Source organism: Cygnus atratus, chromosome 4, assembly GCF_013377495.2.
Source record: "Cygnus atratus isolate AKBS03 ecotype Queensland, Australia chromosome 4, CAtr_DNAZoo_HiC_assembly, whole genome shotgun sequence".
NCBI classification, from domain to species: Eukaryota; Metazoa; Chordata; class Aves; order Anseriformes; family Anatidae; genus Cygnus; species Cygnus atratus.
The window spans coordinates 68,412,839-68,437,427 of record NC_066365.1 but is presented as its reverse complement, the minus strand read 5'-3'; the positions used below and the strand labels follow the sequence as shown (position 1 = coordinate 68,437,427).

The 24,589-nt window shown below is 43.1% G+C and overlaps 2 protein-coding genes across 8 annotated transcripts in view; both read left to right on the top strand.

Moving 5' to 3' along the window:
• CFAP99 (cilia and flagella associated protein 99) overlaps positions 1-1,544 on the top strand; it is a 57,601-nt gene extending 56,057 nt beyond the window's left edge. For 5 of the 7 annotated variants that reach the window (XM_050710569.1, XM_035547451.2, XM_035547449.2 and 2 more), the window contains one exon: positions 78-1,541. In XM_050710569.1, the coding sequence (XP_050566526.1) occupies positions 78-245 (168 nt within the window). In that variant the 3' untranslated portion in view covers positions 246-1,541. Of the gene's footprint in view, positions 1-77 lie in introns of all 7 variants that reach the window. The other 2 variants (XM_050710570.1, XM_035547453.2) reach the window with 1 other exon arrangement.
• A 1,930-nt stretch (positions 1,545-3,474) lies between these two features.
• Positions 3,475-22,663, top strand: RNF4 (ring finger protein 4). The gene is made up of 8 exons (XM_035547272.2): positions 3,475-3,571; positions 11,059-11,281; positions 11,782-11,902; positions 12,821-12,900; positions 14,782-14,791; positions 16,637-16,802; positions 19,437-19,485; positions 19,825-22,663. The coding sequence occupies exons 2-8, from the start codon at positions 11,273-11,275 to the stop codon at positions 19,972-19,974; spliced, it is 585 nt and encodes a 194-aa protein (XP_035403165.1). The 5' UTR covers positions 3,475-3,571; positions 11,059-11,272; the 3' UTR covers positions 19,975-22,663.
• The last annotated feature ends 1,926 nt before the right edge of the window (positions 22,664-24,589 follow it).

The following is a 24,589-nucleotide window of genomic DNA, read 5'->3' as shown; positions in this document are numbered from 1 at the left end:
TATCAACTAACAGTTCGGTGTATCTAAATAGCAGCATTATATTCGCTGCAGTCTGATCATGTGTGTCATCTCTGCAGGATTCTTTGCAATGGAACCACTGGAAAGAACTGGAAGAGAGTCGGGAAAGGAGGTTCAAGACCCTTCAGTACGGCTTCACGGCCAGAGAAACAGCTCAGAAAATGGCTGCCTATGAGGCAGCAAGAAGTGGAGCCACAGCTTGTATATTGCGCTCTGAGGTAAAATAAAGTACCCTTGGAACAAACTCAGGCCTGTTGGAAATCTCCCAGTGCGACTATTTACTACAAGGTTGAATTTTAATCTTTATCTGATCTTCGCAGTGTGAATAGCAAAATTTGGGTCATACAGGCACAATAGAATAAAAATGTGTTAATTTTTTAGAATGGAATTTTATTTTAAAGCTATAATGGTATATATGTATATTCTTCTGTTAGAATAAAAAGCTGTAAGAAATCAAAATAGCAAATGTCTGGGGGAGAATGCTAAGGTCAGTATTTCTGCTATCATTGCATACTGGGCCGTGGTTTGTTCACTTTCCCAGAGAATAAAAATGGGGGAAAAAACAAGCAGCATTTGTTTATATAAGCATCTTTTCAGAAGGCATGCTCAGGCCAGGCTCCTAACACATCTTCCATGACAGTAACTGTGTGTAACAAGATCACCAGTCTCAACACTGCTTTTAGAGGGTAAGGGAAAAACTGTTCAGAAGGTTTAGATGACACGATAGCCTGCAGCTGCCAGAGGCCAGACTCAGTGACCCGACAGACCATCCCTCTGTTTGCAGAGGTTAATGTCTTCAGTCTTTAAACAGTGGAAGGAGAACATAACATTGTTTGATCTCTTTAGCAAGCTGCTTCCAGAAAAGTCAAAATTCTGTTACTCACCTAGAAGATAATTTGCCCTCTATGACAATTTCTATACTCAGTAAAACAGCTTTTAAATCACCAGACTTACTCTAGGCACAAAGCCAAGGAGGATATAAATCTGAATTAAAATCTGCACAGCAGTACGACTATGTAATGTATTTCTATTTTAACTTGATGCCAGTTACTAAGTGTTTAATTATGGCTATTGCAAATATTTAAATTGAAGGAGACTGTCATTGACATTAGAGTCAGGCAGCTGCTTTTAATGCTCTCACAACATTACATTTCTCACTTTTTAGAGCGGGAAGTCTAATGGAATTCTTTTGTTGCCATCTAGCTGTGAAGATCACTTCCACAATCTGCAAGCTGATAAAATGCGCAGTATTTTTCATTTGTTGCAAATGCTATGGTAGTCCACAAAAGCAATGTAGGACTCATGCTCTGTAGGAAGAGTTAGGGAACCTACGAGAGTGAAAAGGAGTGATAGCAGCACAGCTACAGAGAAGAGAGAACGATGGCATTATGTGTGATAGAGGATTGTAAAAGCCTAAAAGGACAAACACTAGGTGGCAGGGAGTCCATCTTCCTTTGCGGTTGTTCAGCATTCTGTTGCAGAACGGCAAAGCTGGGTCTTGACTATAACACCTCAGTTTTCCAGAAGCTAACAATTGACAGGGCTGACAGTCATGTTTTGGAATATTGCATAGCTGAGTAGTACCTCTTATACTTTTTGATATATCTTGCATTTTGAGATTTATTAATTTTTTAAGTGTACTTAGGTAGGTAATAAAGAAATTTTAAAAAAACTATCATACTGCATGGTTCTTCCCCTGGGATGTTGGACCAGGCCTTCAAAATTCTTACTCAATTGCAATCAAGGTGACTCAGAACTATTTCCTTCTCCATGTTTTCCCTGCTTTCAAACGGAAGGGCTGAGGAATCTCAATAATCTAGCTGTGGATTCATCACCATCAGAAGTTACAAATAGCCCCGTTCTTCGTTCTTGTTACCTGAGGATCTGATGCATGAGTTCTTCTTCAGAATTAATGTTTAGAGGAATATAAAAGAGTTTGAGTCTTTAAAGAAAAATACCAATGTATTCTTATTTTCCATAAGCTATTGATTTTAAGGTGATGGCAGGTCTTGCAACAGAATATACAGGATAACATTAAAAATAACACGTTCCTCAAGACAAACGTGTGTAACTTGATGTTGGAGGCAGCAGACCCTATCCAAAACCACTCTGCCGATGGCCACCAGAGCACTTTCCCTAGTATTATTCCTCATTCCAGGAATATGGTACACTGAAACCTAAGGTGATCCCACAGAGAGCCAGCAAAGGTCTGGCAGGATTTTCTAGCCTTAAATTATAAAAGCAGCTGTAATACCATGAGAGCCAATGGAGCTTTGAAGCAATACAGCTGCAATTCTCTGTGCAGCCACAGCTTGTACCTGTGGCACAGATAATCCACAGCCTGGTTAATCCACGCAGAGATAATTGGTAAGCAACAGTGCCTTCACACTGGTAAACACAGGGGCATGAATAATTTGTGATTCATTCACTTACATGTTTGTTACAGTATTTGTTACAGCCAAGGAGACAAGTGTAAGTGGACAAGGCTGGCTCTTCAATAGCCTCTGAAAACAGACACAAAACCAGAGGTTTTACCTGTCTGGTTTTAGTGATGGACTCATTCAGAAACCCCTTTTAACACCATAAATTTCACATGCCAGAATCACTCGGATAAATGTGAGGTCTCTTATTTCAGTGTAAATGGCCAGATCACAAAAACTTTGTCATGGACCTACAGTATAACGAGTCTGAGAAAAACTGAGGAAAAACCAAGGGGTTTTGGACACAGGGTGCATGCTCTTTACCACGGTCACTGCCACGTGGCTCCCTACATCAAACCAGACTCACAGCCTGATAATGAGGCAAGTCCCTAGGGGCCTGGCCAGGCAACCAAATCTGCCCTACACAGTGCAGATATTTCATTATTCACATAAAACCAAAAACAGTGCTGTGTTGGCTTGGTAGGCAAAAACTGGTACAAATCTCAAGAGATATTTAACCAGGGAGGAAACGCAAGAGAAGTCAGCAGGAAGAGCTACAGATTTATCTACAAAAAGGCAGACTGGCAGGTGTGGGGCAGTAAAAATCAAAGGTAGGCTGGGGAAAGCAGCCAGAAAATGCTTCTGATGGTCAGAGGAGATGCAAAATACATTGGCGAGCATGTACGGTAAGTTATATTGAGGATTTGGACTAATTATGCCAGAAGCAATAGGCAACGATCCCCCAGGCTGATGTCTCTGACGAATTCCCCTGGGTGCACTGGGGGACATTAAGCAGACAACGGCCGTGAGGAAGGGGCAGAGGGAGGAAGAGGTGAGGAAGGGGCAGAGGGCAGCCCCGCCACGGCACCGAGCAAACCCCTGGGGGGGGAGAAAAACTTTCCAAGGGGGCACCGGGCCGTGAGGGACGTACAGGCCTCACTCCCACCCGTGGAAACTACAACTCCCAGCACCCCCCGCGGCCGGATAAGAGGCGGGCGGGTTCTTTTTCCACCTCCCCCTTTGATTGACGCGCGTCGCGGCCTTTGGGCGGGCGGCGGAGCGGCGCCGCCACCAATGGCAGGGAGGCGGGGGCGGGCGCTGCTCTTACGCCGTTGCCGGGCCGGGCGCGGAGGGTGAGGGCCGCAGGCCGGGGGGCTCCGATGGGGGCGGGGGGGGGAGGAGGGCGAGGGGGGCGTAATGGCGGCGGGCTGAGGGGAAGGGGGGGGCAGCGCTGAGGGGAGCCGAGGGGGGCGGCTTTGGGGGTCGGGGCCGGTCCTCGTCGTCTTGTCGTTGCTGTGCGATGGCCGGATGAAAGTTTGGGCTGGGTTCGGGCTCGGGCTCTTTGTTTTGCCCTTTTTCTGGGGCGCTGGTGGGTGGGTGGCTGCGGGGGGGGGCGTGGGTGCGGGGGGCTGCCCGGGGCCGGGGGCTCGGCGCTGTGCTGGGGTCCTGCTGCTCCTGAGGGGGGTGCGGGCAGGGTTTTGTGGCGTGGGGCCGCCCGGCCTCGTTTGGTGAGGTGGGATAGGCTGCCTTTCTGCTCTTCTACAGCCGGTGTGAAAATAATGGGAATGTCTTTAAAGGTGCATGGAGTGCGTGGTAGGAGAGCGTCTGAGGGAGTAAAATGGCAGATGGCTGCGCTCAGCGACGGGGAAACGTGGTGTAAATCGTGCTGTGCTTGCTGCCTGGCCTGCTGACCGCGGGTGGCCGAGCCTGGAGGGGCCTCTGGGGCCTTCTGCTCCGAGCCCTGCCCCGGCAGGGCCACCCCGAGCTGGGGGCCCAGCCCCACGCCAGGCGGCTCCTGGAGGTCCCCAGGGAGGAGCCCCCACAGCCTCCGGGCAGCCTGGGCCAGGCTCCAGCCCCACACAGCCCAGCAGGGCTGCCTGGGGGGCAGGGGGAGATCCTGGGCTCCAGGCTGTGCCCACTGCCGCTTGGCCTGGCCCTGAGTGCCGCTGAACAGAGAACCACCCCCTTTTTTTCCTTTTTCCTTTTTTTCTACACCTTTGATACTGTTTCCTGTTGTTACCAGTGCAATGAGAGCTTTTAGGAGTGGAAATAAGAAGCCAAATTTTAAAGAGGTAGCGTGTCCCTGCTCTGACAAATACTGTGTATACTGTTCGGTGTCACCTGTGCCTTGTGCATACCAAACCATTAGTCTGACATTGTTGCTATCTTGAAATACTGCCTCTAACCTATTTGTAATATTTAGGATGTTGACAAAATCAAGTCTTGTCCATATTAGTCAGATGTGATGGAAATACCTACTTTTCCTTCAGCTGATTTGCTTTAAAGCATTGGAAGCTTGTGGCAGATCAAAACCTTGTTTTCAGAGAGGTGCAAGAGAAGTTTTCATTTTATGCTGTACAGAGAATTCAGTTTTCAGGAGTGTAATTCAAACGTTAATTGAGGTCAACTTAAGCACAGTGGATATACTAACTTCTTTTTAGAAAAAAAAAAAAAAAACAGAATGGAGGACTTAAGTCATAGATATGGGATGCAATATTCGTCTCCTCCTACTGTGAATAACACTTATTTATGTGGCTTTACCCTTATTCTTCTGAAGTATGTACCTGTGCAGAGAAGTGCCAGTGGTTATACTACTTAAAATATCAGTGGATTAGCTAGAATAAGCCTTGAACTATGCTGTTATGAGGACGAATACTTAAGCCTTTGGGAGAGCTGAATGCTAGGAGCAGTAAGTGCACGTGGAGAGCTCTGTGTATGTGAGGAAGGGCAAGCGGCTCGTGCTGGTAACGCGTCATCATGCAGTGATGCAGTAACTTCCCTAAAATTTGAAAGTATCTGTTGGCTTGCTAAGTTGATCTGCAAAGCTTTTGTATTTAAAAAAGAAGTCTTTAGCTTAAAAAATAAAGTAAATCTGGAATTTTGAACTGATTTCTGAGTGCATCTTGCCACAGGTATAATAGATGACCTTACTAATAGCTTCAGCTGGAGTTATGTGGTGCTTAAGGATTGTTTTTTTGGGGGGGAGAAATGTTGGTGCAGTAACTATTTGTGTCGTCCTGTGGTTGGAGCCCTGATGCTGGGTTTCCATAGAGACTGCTGCAGGAGGAGCATGTAGGCCTTAGGAAATAATTTGGACTATCTGGGCCTGTATAACAAATCATTATTCGGTAGTCCTGAGGCTTTGAAAAATCTTTTAAGGAATTCTAATGATAGAATCACAGAATAGTTTGGGTTGGAAGGGACCTTAAAGACCATCCAGTCCCACCCCCCTTTCGTGGGCAGGGACACCTCCCACCAGCCCAGGCTGCCCAAAGCCCCATCCAGCCTGGCCTTGAGCACCCCCAGGGACGGGGTAGCCACAGCTGCTCTGTGCAGCCTGTGCCAGTGCCTCACCGCCCTCTGAGTAAAGAATTTCTTACTTATATCTCATATAAACCATCCTTATTTTAGTTTAAAGCCATTCCCCATTGTCCTACCACTGCACTCCCTGACAAAGAGTCCCTCCCCAGCTTTCCTGCAGCCCCTGTAGGCACTGGAAAGCCACTGTAAAGTCTCCCCAGAGCCTTCTCTTCTCCAGGCTGAACAACCCCAACTCCCTCAGCCTGTCTCCGTAGGAGAGGTGCTCCAGCCCCTTGATCATCCCCGTGGCCCTCCTCTGGACACGTCCTAATACATCCATGTTCTTTTTGTTCTTGGGGCCCCAGAGAAATTAGTGAGTGTGTCACTAAATGTGCAGTGTTTGAACTGTTCTGTTTATCTCTTCTTGTGTAATGCTAATTTGATCTGTGGTATACTAAAGAAAATAAGCTTTATTTTTCATCCTTCTTCTTGCGGTTCAGACGATTAGCATTCAGCAGAGATTCCTGAATAAGCCAATAACTTAGCGTGGAAATCTGTAGCCCCACAGAAGAGGTTTGTTCTTCCAAGAAAAGAATGTTGCTGGATCAAGAGACTCCTTCCGGAGTCCTAATAAATTCCAGCAGTCTGGCTTTCCTTGTGAGCGTGTTTGTTGTGAGGTGGCTCTGGTTAACGCTGATGAATCTTCTGATGATGGTTTATTTTAAGGTGGCTTTACGGTGATGAGCATCCCTACGGATACCTACTCCCAACTTTCTTCTGCAGAAGAACTTCCCAGGGAGGTTGAGGTTTGATCCATTAGCAACTAGGGCAGGACAGGAATACTTGTGCCTTATGTGTACCCTCTGTTAAGAGCTGTGACAGTCAGTGTGAAGAAAGCCGCCTGGTGGTGTTGGGAGATTGGGAAAGATGAAACAGCTGAATAGCGACGTGGGGCTGGCACCTCAGTTGGAGAAGTAGCGCTCCGTGTTGCTTTGAGGCCTGATGTTACTCTGATACACGTCGTAGTAATCCTGTAAATGACACGTTTCTGGGCCTCCTGGTGAAGAGGTGTGGGAATGGTTAATGGTGGTGAGATGGTTTTAGCGTGACAGATCTGCTATTGGACAGTACTTCCTTGTCGTCATCCTCCCCCCTTCGCCCCCCCACAATTACTTTCCACCAAATTTAAGTGGTTTTGGTTGTGTGGGTTTGTTTGTTTGTTTGTTTTTGTTATTCTGGGTTGTGGTGGTGTTGTTTTTCTCTGTAATAGCTCTTCGGCATTTATGCCACTTCTGGCCAAAGGAAATCTGTGAATCTGTGTAAGGTTTCACATTTGGAGTCATCCCAGGTGCTTGCTTTTTTTTTTTATCTAATTTTTAATCCTTTTTTAAAGCTACTTTATCACCATACCACTGCACTGGGCTGTTTTCGGTGTCATATCCAACAAGCACCCGGTCTTGTGAAGCCTTCTGAGTGTTTTATGTCCCAAACTGGGCTGTCAGGTGAACAGCAGTTTCATTTTGTTGTCTTTCAGCAGCGTAGATACATCAATGTATCAGCTTGCTTCAAAAGATTGTAATTAAAACCAATTCTAGCAGTTTGCAATTTAAACGAAGCTTGTTTAAAGCTTAATTCTTTATGCTCCGCAGATGCGTGTATCAATTAATATTTCCCAGCTTTTTAATGTCAAAGTGTTTTTCCAATTCCGTATCTGAGGAGAATAGAGGAAAATGTCTCTTGGCTTCCTTGGTGAAATGAACTTAGCAAGAAGCCACGCCATCGGATTCTTTGTATACCTCATATGTTGCTCGGTCTTGTTCATCTTCCTGTCTGGGGGAAACTGCTTTGCCAAAGTTATTTTTGGTTTCAGTTGTAGCTGTCGGATGAAGAGGGTGCCTTTGAGCAACTGGAGTTTGAAGGAGCTGATGTTAGGTTTACGGGTGATTCTGTTGTTCGCCATCCCTCATCCCTTGTGCTGCGTGCCCTTCTTGCTTCACCTCCCTCTGCCCCGCGTCTCCAAGAAGCCTCAAAGCCAGATCTACAAAAAAATAGAGCGAGAGGAACTCGTGTAGCACCTAGAAATGGTGATCCCAGAACAGCGTCCCTGGGCTGGATTTTGTAGGAGTGTAGAATCAGATGCGGTCTTGTTTCAAAAGTTCTTGTTCCCTCTTCCAAAAATTGAGTAAAACGGGATCTTCCCAAGCCTTGGTAAGGCTGGCAGGTGGCAGAAAAGCTTTCTTAGGAAGCAAAGAGAAATCTCGACCTGAAGAACGGCGGGGCGAAGTGTGCCAAGGGCGCACACGCTACCTGGCTACAGACGGGTACGGAAACGAGAAGGGCTGCGTGAGTGAGCCCTGTGCGGGGGGAGCAGGAGGCTGCAGGTCAGCACCCTGCCCTCCGCGGCAGAGAGCGAACGCCGGGCCTTCTTCGTCTCGTGTGTCCCCGGGGAGCGCAGAAGGCTGTTTGCTCACGTTTCCTGGAAAAACTCTTGAGTGACTGTCGGCGTAACTAGAGGTTTTAAAAGCGTTTCCTGCCGGATTTGGTGAAAATCACGCCGTGAAGACTTCAGGTTCATTTTGGGGCGGGCGGCAGTGCACAAGGACTTTGGAAACTTAATCTGCTGTGAGCAGATTGTGCCGATGGGCTTACTGGCCGCTAACAGCAGCGCACAACAGGTAGTCTCTTACTAAATAATCATTTAATTTTTTTTTTGTGGCAATTCTGAAACAAGGGAAAAAAGGGAGAAAATTGAGTGGTGTATTGAGTTGCTTAAAACTGTGCATAAATGCATCTTTTGGCTTAGGGAAAGCACCAAATGTAGCATAAAGGTATTCTCAGGCACGTCTTGTGTCACAGTTCATGTCAAGAGGTCTTTTATGGAAGTGATTTAAGAAATACAGAGAAAGTTTAAGACGGGGAATAAAATTCAGTTGGTTTCCTTTAGCTCAAGGTTATAACTGATGACCAATGTCATTCCATCCCCCTGGGTGGTCTCAGCATTTCTTGACCTAGGAATACGTTAATAGCCTGCTAATTAGTTTGTACCTCTATTGACATGGGGGGAAAAAAAGGAGAGGGGAGGGAGATCCCAAAATCCATAATGAGAGGTTGTGTGATGAGGCAGTTTGAAAGATCATCTCAGCTTGGTTTTGGTAACTTTAGCTGCCTGGGATATGCAGCTAGCTCAAATCTAACGTGCATCTAAGTCCTCTCGGCCTCTTTTAGGTTCTTCGTTTCTGACTTGGGTACAGATGGTGACGTTGTGGGAGCCTGAGCGACCTCAGCAGTGCTCGGGCACGTGCTGGTCCTTGTGTTTAGGAGGGCTGTGCAGAGGATGGTTGCAGATTTACTTGGTATTTTTAGACTTACTCTGTACTTTTAGATCGTCTGTGTGTCCAGGGTGCTCCTGTCAAGCCTTGCCTGAAGGCCCTACAACTCTTCTGTAGAGAAGACTAATTACCTGGAAGCGGCCAAATCGGGCGGTCTGGCGTTATTTCATGTCCTTTTTGAGGCCGTGGTGTGCCGTCTGCACTGTGACAGTGGCCATGCGGCGTCCCTTGGCTGAGGCAGCAAGGGTTATGGCTAACGTAGGGCCAAGGACCTGCACAGCGTGCCACAGCTTGCACTTTTGGGCTGCTGTCTGGTGACGAGAACAGCCAGCTCCAGCTCCTAGGCCGTTACGGACAGGGGACGACCGCTTTGGCACAGAAGCGGCGGGTTGTTCTGCACGGCAGAGCAGCGTGTGTCGGTGCCAGCTGTGGGCTGCCCTGCTCTGCACGGCTGGGGGAACGCCTCTGCGCTGTGCCCTCTGCCTGAGCACCGTGCGATGGCCTCGGCGGCGTAGGACAAGGTCTGGGAAGACGTTTCTTCAGTCCTGGGTACCCCTGATGAGAATCACTTATTTCCATCTGCTTCTCTTCCCCCATCAGCTATTTGCACACGCTGACAAGGTCCCTTGATGAGTAGTTTCAGGTGCTCCAAGGGCTGGCACATCTCCGTGGCCTTGGTTTCCCCAGTACGTCCACGTCTCGGTTGTACCGGGGAGCCCAGTGCTCCCGAAGGCCCCCAGCCCTGAGCAGAGGGCAAGGATCCCTTCCCTCGCCCTGCTGCAGGCTGTGGGCGTTCCTTGCAGCAAGGCTGCGTTGCTGGATATGGCAGTTGAAGCCCAGCACATCAAACCAGTGGATTTCTGCCTTCCTGGTTTTGTTTGAGCGCAGTGCAGTAGGTCTTCTAGTACGGATTTCTCTCTCGGTTGTGTTACTTAACTACTTTTAGGGCTTACCAGGGCTTCTCTGCTGCTAGGCCTGTAAAAACATACCAAGGGAAGGAGATTCTAGGCAATTTCAGGCCTCTGCAGGTAGAAGCAACTGTGCATCAACAAGTGATTTGTTTTATTTTTTAGAGACAGATTTGTAACAAGGCTTTGCGTAGGCTTGATGGTTGGACACTTGGTAGTCTGTGAAGGCTTCAGTTTGGTCTTTTGTGCACTACAATGCAGGCTGTCTGGTGGGCTTGATTCCTCAGCTTTCTAACCACTTTATTTTGTCTATTAAAGAATATTTTTCTTACTACTTTGTAACGCTCTGTCCTCTGAAATGAGTTACTTGGTTTGTTTGGGGTCCCCCTGCTGCCCCCTGTCGTGTTTGGACAAGCGTTAGTTTTACTGTGAGCAAGCTTCACAACATGAGCTTCAGTACCGGGTCGGCTGCTGCGAGAACCAGCTTTGTGCTTGCTCCCCGGCTCTTCCCCTGGAGCAGTTAGGTGCCTGGTGAGCAGGGCCGTGCACACCTGCGGCTCCTTCAGGACAGGTGCTGTGAACTCGTGTTCTCGTACGCCAGAGACCCGTGAGTAGTTCCACGCTGAAATTTCTGTGCTCCACTTGCTTTAGGTTCCTTTCAAGCTGTTTAGCTCCCACGTGGTGGAATCTAGAGACGGCTTGGAGAAAAGAGAACTGCTTATCTGTAAGTTTTGTTCTCTGGAGATGGCTTCTTGTGACGCAATTCCCGGTGACTTCTGCCCACACACAAACATTGCCTGAAGAGAATCAGTTGTTTTCTCAGATAAAACTTAATTGGGACTCCTTAGTAATTTTTTGTGGTTTGCTATTGAACTGGCTTATTGTGGTGTTTAGTTTAGGAAACGGGTAGGAATGAGTGAGGCTTCAGGCCCATCTGCAGGTGTTTGAGGCTTAAATACTTTTGGGACTTGCAGCCTAGCTTTGGTCAGCAACTAGTGGATCAGGAATGGGAATCCGTAGAGTGGGTGTGTTGAAGAGAACAGGAATTACAGATAGGTAATCTTCTCTCTTCTTTTCTTATAGGTTTGGAAGAACATCATTCTAAGATACTGAGAAATCTGGACTTTTTAACAGTGTACTACCTAAAGAAGGAATACATACATATATATACACACACACACACACACACACACATAAGGAATATAATATAAGGAATTGAAAGTTGTAGCTTCCCTGCATTTAATTTTATGGTATTTGTACCTCTTACTTTTTCTGTAACTTTAGTTCAAGAAACACCATGAGTACAGTAAGTATTTTCCTAATCAGTGTAAAACTGCTTCTTAAAATGTGTTGTTTATAGTACTTCGGTAAATCTTTAAGAGTTATTGTATATATACTAACATATTAAGTTCCCATGTAACCTCATGTTCTGTAATACTTAAAAATAAATTAATCTCTAGGAGCTAGCAGTGTTTCAGGAATGCCTAAAACGTCAGCAAAGCTTTAGGTCAGACTGATCAAATGGTTACTCTGATGTAATTGTGAGCTCATCTTCTCATTTGTAAACCATCACAATATGTGCCATCATTTTCTTTTTGTGACTCAGCTGGCTGGAGATCTGGAGTGATGTCTTTTCCTTGATGTGATGAGTTGAGATAGGACCGACCCATCCAACTAGTGTATTCATACTGCAGCCTTCTAGTGATGTGTTTTGTCCATCTTTGTATGCTTTCGTTGATGCTGCAAAAATGAGGTCTACACTAACATTAGTCTTAAAGAAAACTCTGAGGCTTTGTTCTCTCTTAGACTCAAAGAAAGCGCCGTGGAGGATCGGTTAGTTCTAGGCAAGCTCAGAAACGAAGCAGGCTGATGGCTTCCACCACGGAAATGGCCTCAGAAGCAGAGCCAATAGAACTTGAAGAAAGTGGTAAGCTTTCTCTTTAACTTGGTAAGAAAATCAACCGCTTCTGGAGCGTTGGGATCCCACTTAATGTGGTTTTTTGCCAGTTTCAAGGCATTTTAAAGGAGGATAGAAACCTAATTATTTTAAAATGCGTGCAGTATGGAATCTGTGAACAAGGCTGCTGACAATTGTTTGAGTTGGTTACTGAGGTGTGATGCGTTCACTGCTAGAGAGAGCTGAGTTACGTAAGGAAGGTACGCAAATGCTCAGATATCAGACTGTCTGCTGGGAGTCACCGCAGCTGCCTTTACAGATAACAGCAAAGTAAATTTGGGAACTCCCAAGTTTAAAAAGATAATTAAATTTTGTTGTCAGTCGTGCCCTTTCCCTTAAGGGCGCTTGTCCAGTATGGTTTTCCAAAAAGCACTAGACTTTAAAAAGGCTCCTTAACCTCTAAATAGATACTTCCAATGCCTTCTTTGGAAAGAATTAAAAGTAACTGTTGGTCTCCAGGTAGCTATATGTCTTTTTGTCTTTTTGCTGTGAATTTGACTATTAAAAGTTGGAAGAGGCGTGAGACGAGAACATTGACAGCATAGCACTGGAAAACTCTTAAATCCTATATGATACGTGTCTTACAGTGTGATAATCATTCTCCTATATTGGATGAATTATCTGTTGCTGCATACCTCCTACAAGCTATTGACATATGAGACAGTGTGTGAGGTCAGCTGCTGTTACTCTTGCATTGCTACTTGCAGAAGGCAGTGGTGTTAATGCTGTACGTGGATTATTGAGAGCAAAGCTTGAGTGAAATTTTGGACACATTACTGAAGAGAAGAGGGATAGAGCAGTGTTGAATCGTACCTCAGTCTGTTACACACTGACAGGTAATTTTTGTCCTGCGATCTCTGATATGGATTCTAACGTTGTGTTTTTAAGCTGGTGAAGAAGTAGTAGATCTCACATGTGAATCTTCTGATCCTGTAGTAGTTGATCTAACTCACAGTGATTCTGTTGTGGTAAGTAATGAATGACACACCTAAATATCATAGTCAAATTAATTTTGTATTGTGCTTGCTGGTAGAATCTTTAAGAATGAGTTCGAAGTTCAGAGTTGACTTTTCAGCGCATGAAAGCCATGCGTTGCAGGTCAACTCAGAAGCTGCTCTGAAGGTGCTACGTAGCACAGGCATTCTTTGGGTACAGCAGTACAGTCTCTCCCTGCTTTCCCAGAGTGCTGTAAATCTGCACAGGCACTCTTCTTCAAAAACAACTCGTTAAATGTCTCTATGAGTAACCAGTTTAATCAAGCTCAAGATAATAATATGCCTTTTCGTAGTGTAGACATGATGGTAAATGCATTTCAAGTATGACATTCTCTGAGAATCTAGGCCCCTTGTTCACTAAATGTTGAAGGTACCTGAGCTGCACAGTGACAGCTCCCATGTTGCTCTCTGGGTTTTTGAGCAGTATAGTTACTTGGAGTATAATGCACAGGCTCCTCAGTTGTTTTTGTAGGTTGCAGTGTGTGTTCCTTTAATAGCTAGGTACAGACCTTATTGCTTCTAATCTAAGGATCAGAAGTCTGGCATGCTTGTCATGGCTGTCACGAATGTTTAAGAAGAATCCTACTGATAATTACTAAGCTTGAAGAATCTGGAAAACTGAATGCTAAGGCATTAAAGAATTCTATTGAAATGTGTATTTGATGAATATTTGAAGATCTGTACAGTAAAAGTAAATTGATATACTGACTGCAGAAGTAAGCTTAAGCTTTACAAGATTTGGGTTTGTGTCATAGTTTACCAAGACCTTAGATCGTCAAAAGCTCATCTTCTAGACAAACAGCTCGTGATATCTAAGTAGCCTGACGTAAAGGGTTAAAACCTGGCTCTTATTTAGCACTTCAGAGTTCGCATTCAATGCCAAATGGATTTATAGGTGTATCTAGATCTGTGAATATCACCTGCAAATATTGAAAGCACAATCTAAAATAGCTTGTTGCTCCAGATCTCAGGGATATATACCTGTCGCGGGTAATGTAATAGAAGCAGATGCTACTTAAAGTTGGAGCTGTGTTAGATATATCAAAGATAAAGGCCAATGATTTAAATAAAAAGTGGAGGAGGTAGCAATAAGTCTTTGGCTTCACAAATATGAAGTGTTTAGTTGAAACATTAGTTTAAGATGGCAGGCACAGCTGTAGCTGACTGTTAGAAACTAGTTCAGTTTCTTACTCCGAGAACTCCTTAAAAAAAATCCACTTTGTTGTTACTGCCATTTTTAAAGCGCAAACAGTATTTGATCCAGTCCATAGTGTAGTTAATAGTCTGTTTTGGGATGCCACTACTGCTGTGCAGAACCACAAACAAGCAGCAGGAGTAACAGGGAGGGTATCTCATGATTGTTCCTGAGCGCATACAAAGGGAAGGCCACAAACATTTTAATATAATCTGCATTGCCCCAGTTCTGGTTCCACCAAAGATAATAGTGGGTTGGTTTTCTGTTCAGGTTTATTTTTTTAGCAATTGTTATCTAATATGAAGCGTTTAGGGTTATCTCACATGAATTTGCTTGTTTGGGGGAGAAGGAGCTGAAGAGTCACCTCCAGCCTAAATCAAATTGGGGTACTGAAACTGAGGGACAGGGAGGAGGGGGTCATTTCTGTCCCTTTTCAGCAGAGTAAGAACCAGAAGTAAGAACTTAGTAAATTGGCTGTTGCTCTGAAAATACTTTTAACACATTCTTAAGCAAAATAATATAGTGATATCCTAAAATTCTTAGTGTGCTTGTTGTTAATTGCTTACCTTATCTGATGCTTGTACGTAACGCTTGGGGTGCATACCAAAAATCTAATTTTATTTTTCTTCTCTCTCCCATACCATATATATCGATGCAAGATTGTTGAAGGTGAGTTGACGTTTTACAAGTGACAATAGATTTGTCCTAAACTTAATTTTTTTTCTTTTCCAACAAACTTGAGCAGCGTGGATTAAAACTGTGTTCGGCAAAAGGCAAAGAGCAGTGTTGAAGTATTCAGCCAGTGTCTTAGAGAACGGATCCAATCTGTGCTTCATAGTCTCTATGGAACATGATATAAAGTACCTGAAATAAAATCCACCGTAGTTTCTCAAAATATATTTTTCTTCCCAAATATAGAAGTTCTGTAAGCCTGAAGTGAATAATCAGTTTAACTGGCACTTGTAGCAGTAGAATATCTGTATTAGTAGAATAGGAAAATGTTCGAAGTCCCTATTAGCCTGTGTTGCACTGAAGGGACTGAAGTAGAAAGATGTCCAAGTCATAGTATTCACTTTAATTGTGTAGCCTAACACTCCTCAAATTTAATACTGGTAAGTGCTAACAAATACAGGTTTTTTTCTACTTTATGTATTACAGTAGTTGTAGAATAGGTATAAAGAACTTAATCCTTTACATCTTTCAGACCTTGCTCTGATTATAATATCTGAGATGGGTTAATATGTTGTTAGCTGCTTACTTAGAATGTAATCCATTCTGGGCTCTGAATGACACAAGCAAGTGAATAAAAACGTTTGCAACAAAAGTTATAGCTGAAAAATCATGCAGAAAGGAACTTAAATTTTGGGGCCGTCGATGTAATGTTAATTAGTCCTTCGTGATTGCACCTCCAGTGTTGATGCAACAGCAAAGAAATAATTCTTGTATGCAGTTTCTAATTGTTAAAAAAAAAAAAAAAAGCAAGCAGCTGTTCGTTAACGTTTGGATGCTACAGGCCGGGTAATTTTTTTGATCTGTTTTTATCTTGGACAATATGAACTCCATTTTCAAGTTGCACTAACTCAGGAGGACGATGATGAAAATGTCTAAGGAGACACTACTTCAAGTATTCATGTAATCTTCCAGATACTGTTCTTAAAAAGGCTTGTTTTGTCGAAACTGCTCTTGAGTAGGGAGATTTGATTTAAGACAGACAAAGAGTGGAACGTTTCAGTATACCTGGACAGAGCAGTGAGAAACCACAGCAGCTGCATAATTTAAATGTTTAGACTTAAGCATGTCTTCCATCAATTCTGAAAAATTACTTATTTTAGACTTTGTTACTGGAAGAATATTCTGAATGTGTGTGTGTGTGTGTACGCACATATGGTCGATAATCCCCAGAAGCAGCAACTGGCTGCTGGCAATGATATCCCTGCCCTAAGCAGTTTAGGTAATTGTGGGGGATGGTGCTCCCTTCTAATCTCATGCATTATACAGTTGTGAACAAAGTGCTCTCTGTTTTGTCAAACCTTTTTGTTGTGTTACCTCGCCATGCTACTTGGAAACTTGTCTTCTTTCTCTCTTTTAATTTTCCTTTAAAGAATCAAGTAGCAATTGTTCCAGTTCCTCAACGTTGTATCATACTAGTTAGAAGCAGTTAGATTTCTTCTGTTAGAAGAAACCTGGAAAGGAAGCCTCCCCCTATAGGGGCGTTCTATTCACAGGTAGTGTAACCATATGGAAACTTACCATACAGACAAGCTCTAAGATCATGTTTTGGCTGTTGTAAAGTGAATGGAGCAAATGGTTTGTGTCAATATGAAACAGAATATTCACAGCGTCTGGAAATGTCCATCCTTAATATCGAGGAAGCTTTTTTGTTGCTCTTAACCGAGATGAATATGTTTTAGTCCACTTAAAATTACAACTGTTACAGTCTACTCATACATTTCAAGGTTAGTTACAGGGCTATATATTTTATAATATATCTAACTTAAAATAAATAAATTACAGAGAATCAACGGCGAAGGAGAAATCTCAGACTAAGAAGCCAGCGGCAGTCAGACAGCTGTGTACTGAGTAGCGATGATGAAGATGAAGCAAGAGATAATGATGTGTATGTAACAGATAAAGTGTCTCGAGAATTGGGACCACTGGAGGATGAAACTGCAAGTTCAAAGTATGTACGCCTTATGAGCTAATAAATATTAAGTTTCACCTTTTTTTATACATACAGGACTAATTTATATTGTTTCAGTCAGTCTTGTCTTTGAAGTCTTACTCTAGTTTGTTGCCACTCTCTTTGAGTACAGCATCACATTTCACATACTGACAAAATGATGTTGTTTGCACTTCTGCAATAAAAAGCCAGCCCAAGAGGAATGCGCAGCTTTGCATACAACCTTTAAGAAGAATGTGGGGGTGTGTCAGGGAAGGAGGATTAGCGACAGGCCGCAGCTTATAATGTGTTGCATTTACTTTTCATGCAAAGCTCTTGTAGTGCTGTTGTGATATGGAAGTATTTTCACTGGTGTGGATGAGGTTTGGTGTTAAAATCTACTAGAGTAACTAAATGAAATCAGGTATCCATGTGACTGGTGCAGACAAGGAACATGAGAATAGGTATAAATGTCTTCTAAAATGTTTGGGGGAGGGAGAAATACAGATCTCTATTAAGGGTTTTAATGTAGTCTTTCATTTAGCTCACGGATTGTATTGCTGTGTGCTTAGACCATGCTGTCTAGGCTGTCGTTACTGTCATAGAATCAAAGAATCATTAAGGCTGGAAAAGACCTTCAAGATCAACTGGTCCAACCTAGTCTCTGACTAGGAAATAGATGAAATCAAGGTGAAACTGGAGTGTAGTGGATAATAAAGGGAAAAAATCTGTTGTTCTTCCCAAGAAATATATTTCCTAAACACTTCTTTGAATGGCTTGATTATGTATTTAAAATTTAGTCAAATTTGACAGCTGACTTAGTGCTGCTACTGAGTAGGGGTGGCTGTTCTTACCTCACTGACAGTTTTACAACTTTGAATAGGATATCCCCATCTGACCTTACAGCATAAGGTACTAGATCTTAGGCAAGTAAATGGCATTTATGATGCAACTGATCTACCTGCTCTGGTTTTCAGGGAGTAAAGGATAAGAAATTGGCTAAAGATGTGCCCATAATCTTAAAGCTTAAGAGCGCTAGTGGTGGATTTTGTTTTTGAAATTTAAGAGGTCTGTGGTGTTGACAAAGACCGCAGTGTAAACGTTCCTAGTATAACAGTGTCAGTGTGCTAACTTATTTGGCTTTTTTGGCATCTAAGTGTCTGTAGGCATTTACACGTGGCCTGAACTCTCAGATTTTCTTAATCCTTTTGCGTACCTTCAACTCAGGTCCTCCTGCTTGGCCCCAGCAATGTAATGAGTTAAAACCTTCATTGTGACTTTAAAAAAAAAAAAAAAAAAGTATTTATGCAAGCAGTGGTCAGCTCTTCCATCATGCATTCTTGAAAGTATGCAGTCAGTCTTTTTTTTTATATACAACTCTGGACTTTTTGTAACAGGACTACTTGAGCATGTTTTGGGAAGGAGCTCCCTATACTGATAATTTTATCTTGGTGTGCTTTGAGCCTTTTAGCTTAGTGGAGGGCAGCATAGGAGAGAACATGAAAATCTGGGGTGTCAGGTCCTTAAATAAGCCACCTGAAGTGCTTGTATTTGAAAACAGAGTGGATTTGGCCAATGAGTTTGTTTTTCTTGTTGTTGTTGTTGTTGTTTTTGGCCGTTAAGTATATATATTATATGAATAAATCCCACTACGTAGTTAATGTAAAAATGTCATGTTTAGCTATCTTAAGCTCAAGCTTCTCTGTTCGAATGGGCCTTCTTGGTCCGTTTAGGTATGGCTATGACAGCTCAGTGCTGCAGCTTTTAACATTGACAAAAAGATACTGATGATGTAGATTGCCACAGAGCCTTCACAGTGTTGGGCTGCAGAGTTAGGTTACTCTTGCTTACATGGAGGTTATCATTAGTTGTAATTACCGAGTTGGTATAATAGCTGCTGCATAAAGAATTTGAGTAGTAAAAATGGGGTAATCAATAGAATTAAATTATGTATGTGAAACTAGGTGTAGACTTGAGTGCTTGCTGCTTGAATTTAAGATTGTGGGATAGAAGGTATCATGCTTTCTATCCCTGCTGTGATTAATAAATTATAAACTGTTGCTTAACATGGGAGGTTACACAGTAAAGCCAAGTGTTTATGGTAAAGACTTATTAAAGCAGCTTACTTTGATCATTTAGAATCACGATTAATCTGTCAATAAAAGAGGCAAAAAGCTCTTACTCTTTCTAATAGAGAATAACATTCAGCACTTATGTTACAAAACACTCCCCCATGCAGGGTAGTTCAGCCTGTTAGTATGCAGTGCTTGCAGTACAGCTGACCTGGAAAGGGAAGGCAGGAGGGGGTTCCTCTGTGACCTCAGCTTGGAAGTGGCCACCCAGTTGGTCTTCTGAGCCAGAATTATTTTTTTAATGTTTCCTCATGTTAGTGTGTGACTTAACTTCATCTTCCTCATGTTTTTGTTGATGGAAATCAAGTTGTTTCCCTTAAGTAAAGGAGACCCTAACTACTTATTAAAAGCAAGGAATTTAGAGAGTTAAAGCTGCGCAGGGATCTTCAGATGTGGTGCATCGTCGTGGCTGGTCTGTGCAGTCAGATGATGATATGACATTTTATGTATCAGTAAATGTCAATGTACCATGAAATTAATGGATGTGTGTTTCTTTTCCTTTTTTTATTCCCTTTACCACAAGGCCTTCTGGTACTGTTAGTTGTCCAATTTGCATGGATGGCTACTCAGAGGTAAGGACCCACACATTGTCGTCGTTTCTTTTTTGTGGGAGGGAGAATGGGGAAGAGGTTGAGCAACACAGCTCTGTTAGGTCGTGTGGGACAGTACAGACATCTAGTTTGAAGTACAGACTTTGATTCCAAGGTTAAACTGGCTTGTAACTCAAAATCATTTCTTAGTAGTATACGCAAAGGGAGAAATACTTTCCAAGATGGCACTGAGAGTTGGGTTCCATATTATAGTAATAATGTACTGACTATAGATACTCAAATGCTATTTGCCTGGTGCCAATAGACCAGCAAAGCTGAATTCCTTATTCCAAATACCTGTTGTGGTTTCTTTTCTTCCAGATTGTGCAAAGCGGGCGACTGATTGTGTCAACCAAATGTGGCCATGTCTTCTGTAGTCAGTGCCTCCGTGATTCCCTTAGGAACGCCAATTCCTGCCCAACCTGTAGGAAAAAACTCACCCACAGACAATACCATCCAATTTATATATGAGTACTTATTTCTCAGGACAGATTCAACTGGATTTTTGGGGAAAATGTCTTGGTTTCAATGCTCTGAAGATTTAAGGAGCAGCAGGTTGTGAACTCATCCAAATAAAACTGATTTTTTTTTTGAGAATAACTTGTACATATATAAACAGCTTTTTTATGGTCCAAGCTGCTTCTTGTTATGTCACTGGTTATAATGTTGAATTTATGACTGTCTATAAACTAGACCAGCAGCCTATATCAGAAATGAAGCAGCTAATCCATTTCCTTCTACTTTTTTAATGCGTAAATAAGAGGGGTCTGAATATTTTGTTATTTGTTACTCTTGAAATTATTCCCACCATTGCGTACAGGTATGAAATAGTTACCTTTCAAAATACAGATGAACAATTTGCCATTTCATTACTCTTCTGTTTTTATCCTATAATATGCTCATTAATATATTGCTTTCTGCTAAATCATCTTTGTCCAAGTAGAATAAGTTCTGTATCAATTGATCATTTCATCATAAATCAATATGAAATTGACACCCAGGGTAATGCAATAAAATAACCTGCTGTTAACCAGCAGTCAGATTTTTTTAAAGCAGAAGGCTTGAACGTGTAGATGTCTTTATGAACTCCATGAGATCTGAAGTACATAGCCAAACTGCAACATGTACAACGTGAAAACAGTTATTTGAATGTTTTAACTGCCAAGAATTCCTGTGTTTGGATCACAACAATGAATTTATTTTCTAACATGATGAGATGGTCACTTGGGTTTACTACTGTTCTATAGAGCTCTGTCTCCATGTAACTGAGGCGAATACAGTCTTCTCTAGGCTTGCTAGTGATGAATAAGAAGCAAACTGCATGCTTTGCTCTTATCAGCTGAATACCAAACTACCCAGACAGATCTTCTTACTGTATCAAGTGTACCCAATGCAATGCTTCAAGTGCAGTACGTTCACTTCACTGTTCTCTTCAGTCACTGTACTGGTACAGTTGACTGGTTTTAGCCTGATGTATAGGATCAAAATTTAAGTAATTGCAATACCATGAGTTCAGAGGAAATAGAGACTTTAAAAGACATTTGGCAGCAATCTTGACTTGCAAATTTTTTGAAAGAGAAGCTTAAACTGTCTTTGCCCTGAGGGTCGTGCATCTTTCTTTTAAAAAGAAGTCAGGTATATGTCCTAGGAGAGAACTCTTCTATTTAAACAAGGCAGGAATACACATGCTTATGTACTGTTAGCCAGTTATTTCTCTTCTTCCAGGGCTAAGATATAAATGTCTGCTTAAACCTGATACAGATAAAATCTGCCAGCTGATGTGGAATCCAAGATGGGCTGATACAAATAGGATTTTAATAACTAAATGTAGATGAGATTATTAAAATTGGTGTTTTATTGTCCATATATGCAGTAGCTGCATCTATGAAGGTTGAAATCAGTCTGTTAAAAAAAAAAAAATAATCCAAAATTAAACTGTCAGGCATCCTTTGGAAGTTTGTTAATTATGAAAACCATTAGAAGTAGCATTCTGTGCTCTGGTACAACAGAATTGTAGGATGCGTTTAGTTAACGTTGATGTCTGATGTATCTTTGCTAACATGTCCTAGCAATCTGTAGGAAGCCTTTAATTAAAGCAGCTCTTCTAATTAGCTGTCTTAAGTTCTTGATTGAAGACTGCAACCCAAGAGCAAAGTTTCTTCTTAGGATGTTTAGGGGTGTTACTGGAGGTAGTAATCCATGAAGAGTTCTGCTCCATGAAGGCCACCTTGAGAAATGCAATACTTTCCCCACCCTGGTTTGGGATAGCTTGGGTTCGGCGTTGTTCTGGGGAAAATGCCGGTTCTGCCTTGTGGCAGTGCTCTAACTCCTAAAATGTTACTTCACCGTGCGCTCCCAGTAGCAATGTGAGCTCATAAGCGAAGGAATACGGCAGTCTTAGGATAGCGCGGTGACAAGGCAGGCTGGAGTTTGTGTCCCAAAAAAAGATGAAATGATAAAACCGTCCTTAGGATTGTTTCAAACAGAACTGCGTGAAGAGAAGCAGCCCAACATGAAACTGTGAAAATATTTACGGGCCATAAAGGGGAGGTGGGGGGTGGGTGGAGAATTATGGCCAGTTTTACTTCAGTGGTTACTGTGTCAGAGGGACAATAACGAGAGGATTTAATGAGTTACCTCTGGGAATGACGTTGAGTCACATATCCATGCATCTTTCGTAGTGTACTAGCTATAGCCTAAACTGACTTTGCACAACTCCCTCCATGTAAATATCACTTTATAGTTTGTGCTTTAATAAGTAGGCCTAATTGAAATTTAGATATCCCGAACTATAAAATATTTAACAAAAAAGTTTTTTAGCTTTTGTGTACCCTGTGAAGTGCCACAAATTTGTGCATCTCGAATTTTAAGCTCGCAGTACATGGAAAAATACTAAGTTGCATTATACTTTTTTATTAAAAAAGAAATAAAGAAACCCCAATATATTTGAGTTCCAGTGATGTTTCACATTGGCAAGAACTGATAGATAATATAAAGATTTTTTTCATTATGTAAATGTATGTCTTGTTGTATATAGTTCAATTTTTCTTGTATTTAATTGTATTCATGTCTGTATGTCACATCTATGTTGGACTCTGCTGGTAGGCAAACACTTCTTTTAAACAGGTGGAAATAAAATAAAAAATCAATCGACCAAGTATTCTTTCTTTTAATCGCATGGTATTAAATCCTTTGGGGGGGAAAAAAGATCCCAAATCCCAAAATGTCCGGGGTTTTGGTGAATTGGTGTTGTATGGGGTAGGAGAAAGGTGTTGTCTCGTGCAGGAGTGACGGCGAGATCACGGCTCCCGGTCCTGCTGCAGGGTTGGGGAGCGGGGACAGCACCGAGCTCAGGACCGGGTGCTTTGGGAGCTGGGGACCGGCAGCACCTTCAAGGATTTGGGCAGAACAGGCGTGTGGTGAGGTGTCCCACTGCTGCTGCTGCTCTTTTGTGCAGCACGCTCCTGTAATACGTGCAGGCTTGCGGGAGAGGGGCAATGAGTGCTGAGGAGAGGACGTCACGCGGTGGTTTGAAAGTCCCTCTGTACACTTCATTTTACTTCTCCAAACAAGCCAAGTAGATGCTGTTGCCCTGTAGCTGTTTCCTTGTGCCTCTAATTTGTTTTCCTTACTCATTTTTCTTAATGAAGCTTCTGCATTGTAAGGAGGAAGGGGGGAGGTGAGCCTCTTATGTCCATGTAAGCAGTTTATAGAGCATGTTAATCACGCTCACATCCATATGCGAGTGCGCTGCATCAGAGGTCCACTGGTAATCTGATTTATTCAGCGGGTGTTAAAATGTGTTATGATGGACCTGAACAGCAGCTTTGGGAGCAAATGTGTTATTCTGAAATACGTTGCTGCTAATGAAACTCGTTAAGTGTGTATGTTTTCTATTGATCTTTTTTTACAGCAGCCTGATGCCTTTTTGCATCTTCTAATCGTGTTTTTCTTCTTCCCTACTCTATCTGCACTGGCTCTGGTTATGCTGGGGAAATTTTATTTTCTGGGAAGAAAGGTTACCTATTTGCTTGGGGCTTGTTTGTTTGTTTGTTTATTTTTTAGCGGGAAGTGTTCTCTAGTCTTAAAAATTGGGATGCTAGTACAAAATGCTGCTTTCATCTACAGGTGGTGATCGGTCCTAGAAGTCTACAGTAAGTACACACCGGTGGCAAGCAGGTGCCCGAGCACAGCTCCTGGCTAAAACAACACAAGGCAAAGCTCCAAGAATAATTCTCTTTCTGTAAATCCAACGTTTGAGGTATCTTCCCTCAGTGTTAAGTTCCAGTCTCTCTGTTCTGCTGTAGGCAATACTGAGAATAATTTGCATGCTGGATCTTATTTAACAGATTTTTGCAAGGAGCTTTGGCAACCTGATTTTCTAAACTGTTGGTTAATCTCAAATTATGATCGTTATTTTGGATTTGGTTTTGTTTTAAATTAGAATGCCACAGCTGTTCCCTTCTACAACAAGAGTGTTAGAAATTTCTCATCTATTCTGCTCTGTGCATTGGCTTTCTGCTGAATGCTGTTAGGTGCCGGGGGCTTCTCATTCCCACTTCTATCCCACCAGGAGCCTACTGCAGAGCCGGCTTGACCCCATTTGAACGAGCTGAGCAAACACAGGTGTTGTGGTGGCTCGGTCCTTGCTGCCTGCTCTGCTCCTGGTGCCACTGGAGGTAGCAGGTCCCTCAGAACTCAGCTCTGACCTGCAGTCGGATTTGACCCTTGTGGGATGAATGACAAGAAGTTCTCACCTTGGGTCTGATTCTGGTTTGCAGTTTTGGAGAGGAGAAGGGGTAAATACAAAATGTGAGCCGGATACCCAAGCTGGGGAAGCCGAAGTCCAGGAGCAGAGAAGACCAGTCCTGGGCTAGGAAGGCAGGTAAGAAACACAGTCCAGGAGTAAGGTGGAACATCTCCTGGGGGATGCCCACGATGCTGTGGCATCGCTTGGGTGGGAAGATGGAGGAGGATGGTCCTGGGGGCTGGAGCGGGGCCGATTCTGGTGCACCACAAGGCAGAAACTGCACCTGCAGAGCCAGGAGCAGCGACGTGGCTGCAGCCGAGCGGTGTGTGAGCAGCC

What these genes read in the sequence shown, in the direction of transcription:
- RNF4 (XM_035547272.2), top strand. An exon ending in AATAGAACTTGAAGAAAGTG is followed by an intron (nt 11,903 to 12,820) that starts GTAAGCTTTCTC and finishes TGTGTTTTTAAG; the next exon opens with CTGGTGAAGAAGTAGTAGAT. An exon ending in GATGAAACTGCAAGTTCAAA is followed by an intron (nt 16,803 to 19,436) that starts GTATGTACGCCT and finishes CTTTACCACAAG; the next exon opens with GCCTTCTGGTACTGTTAGTT.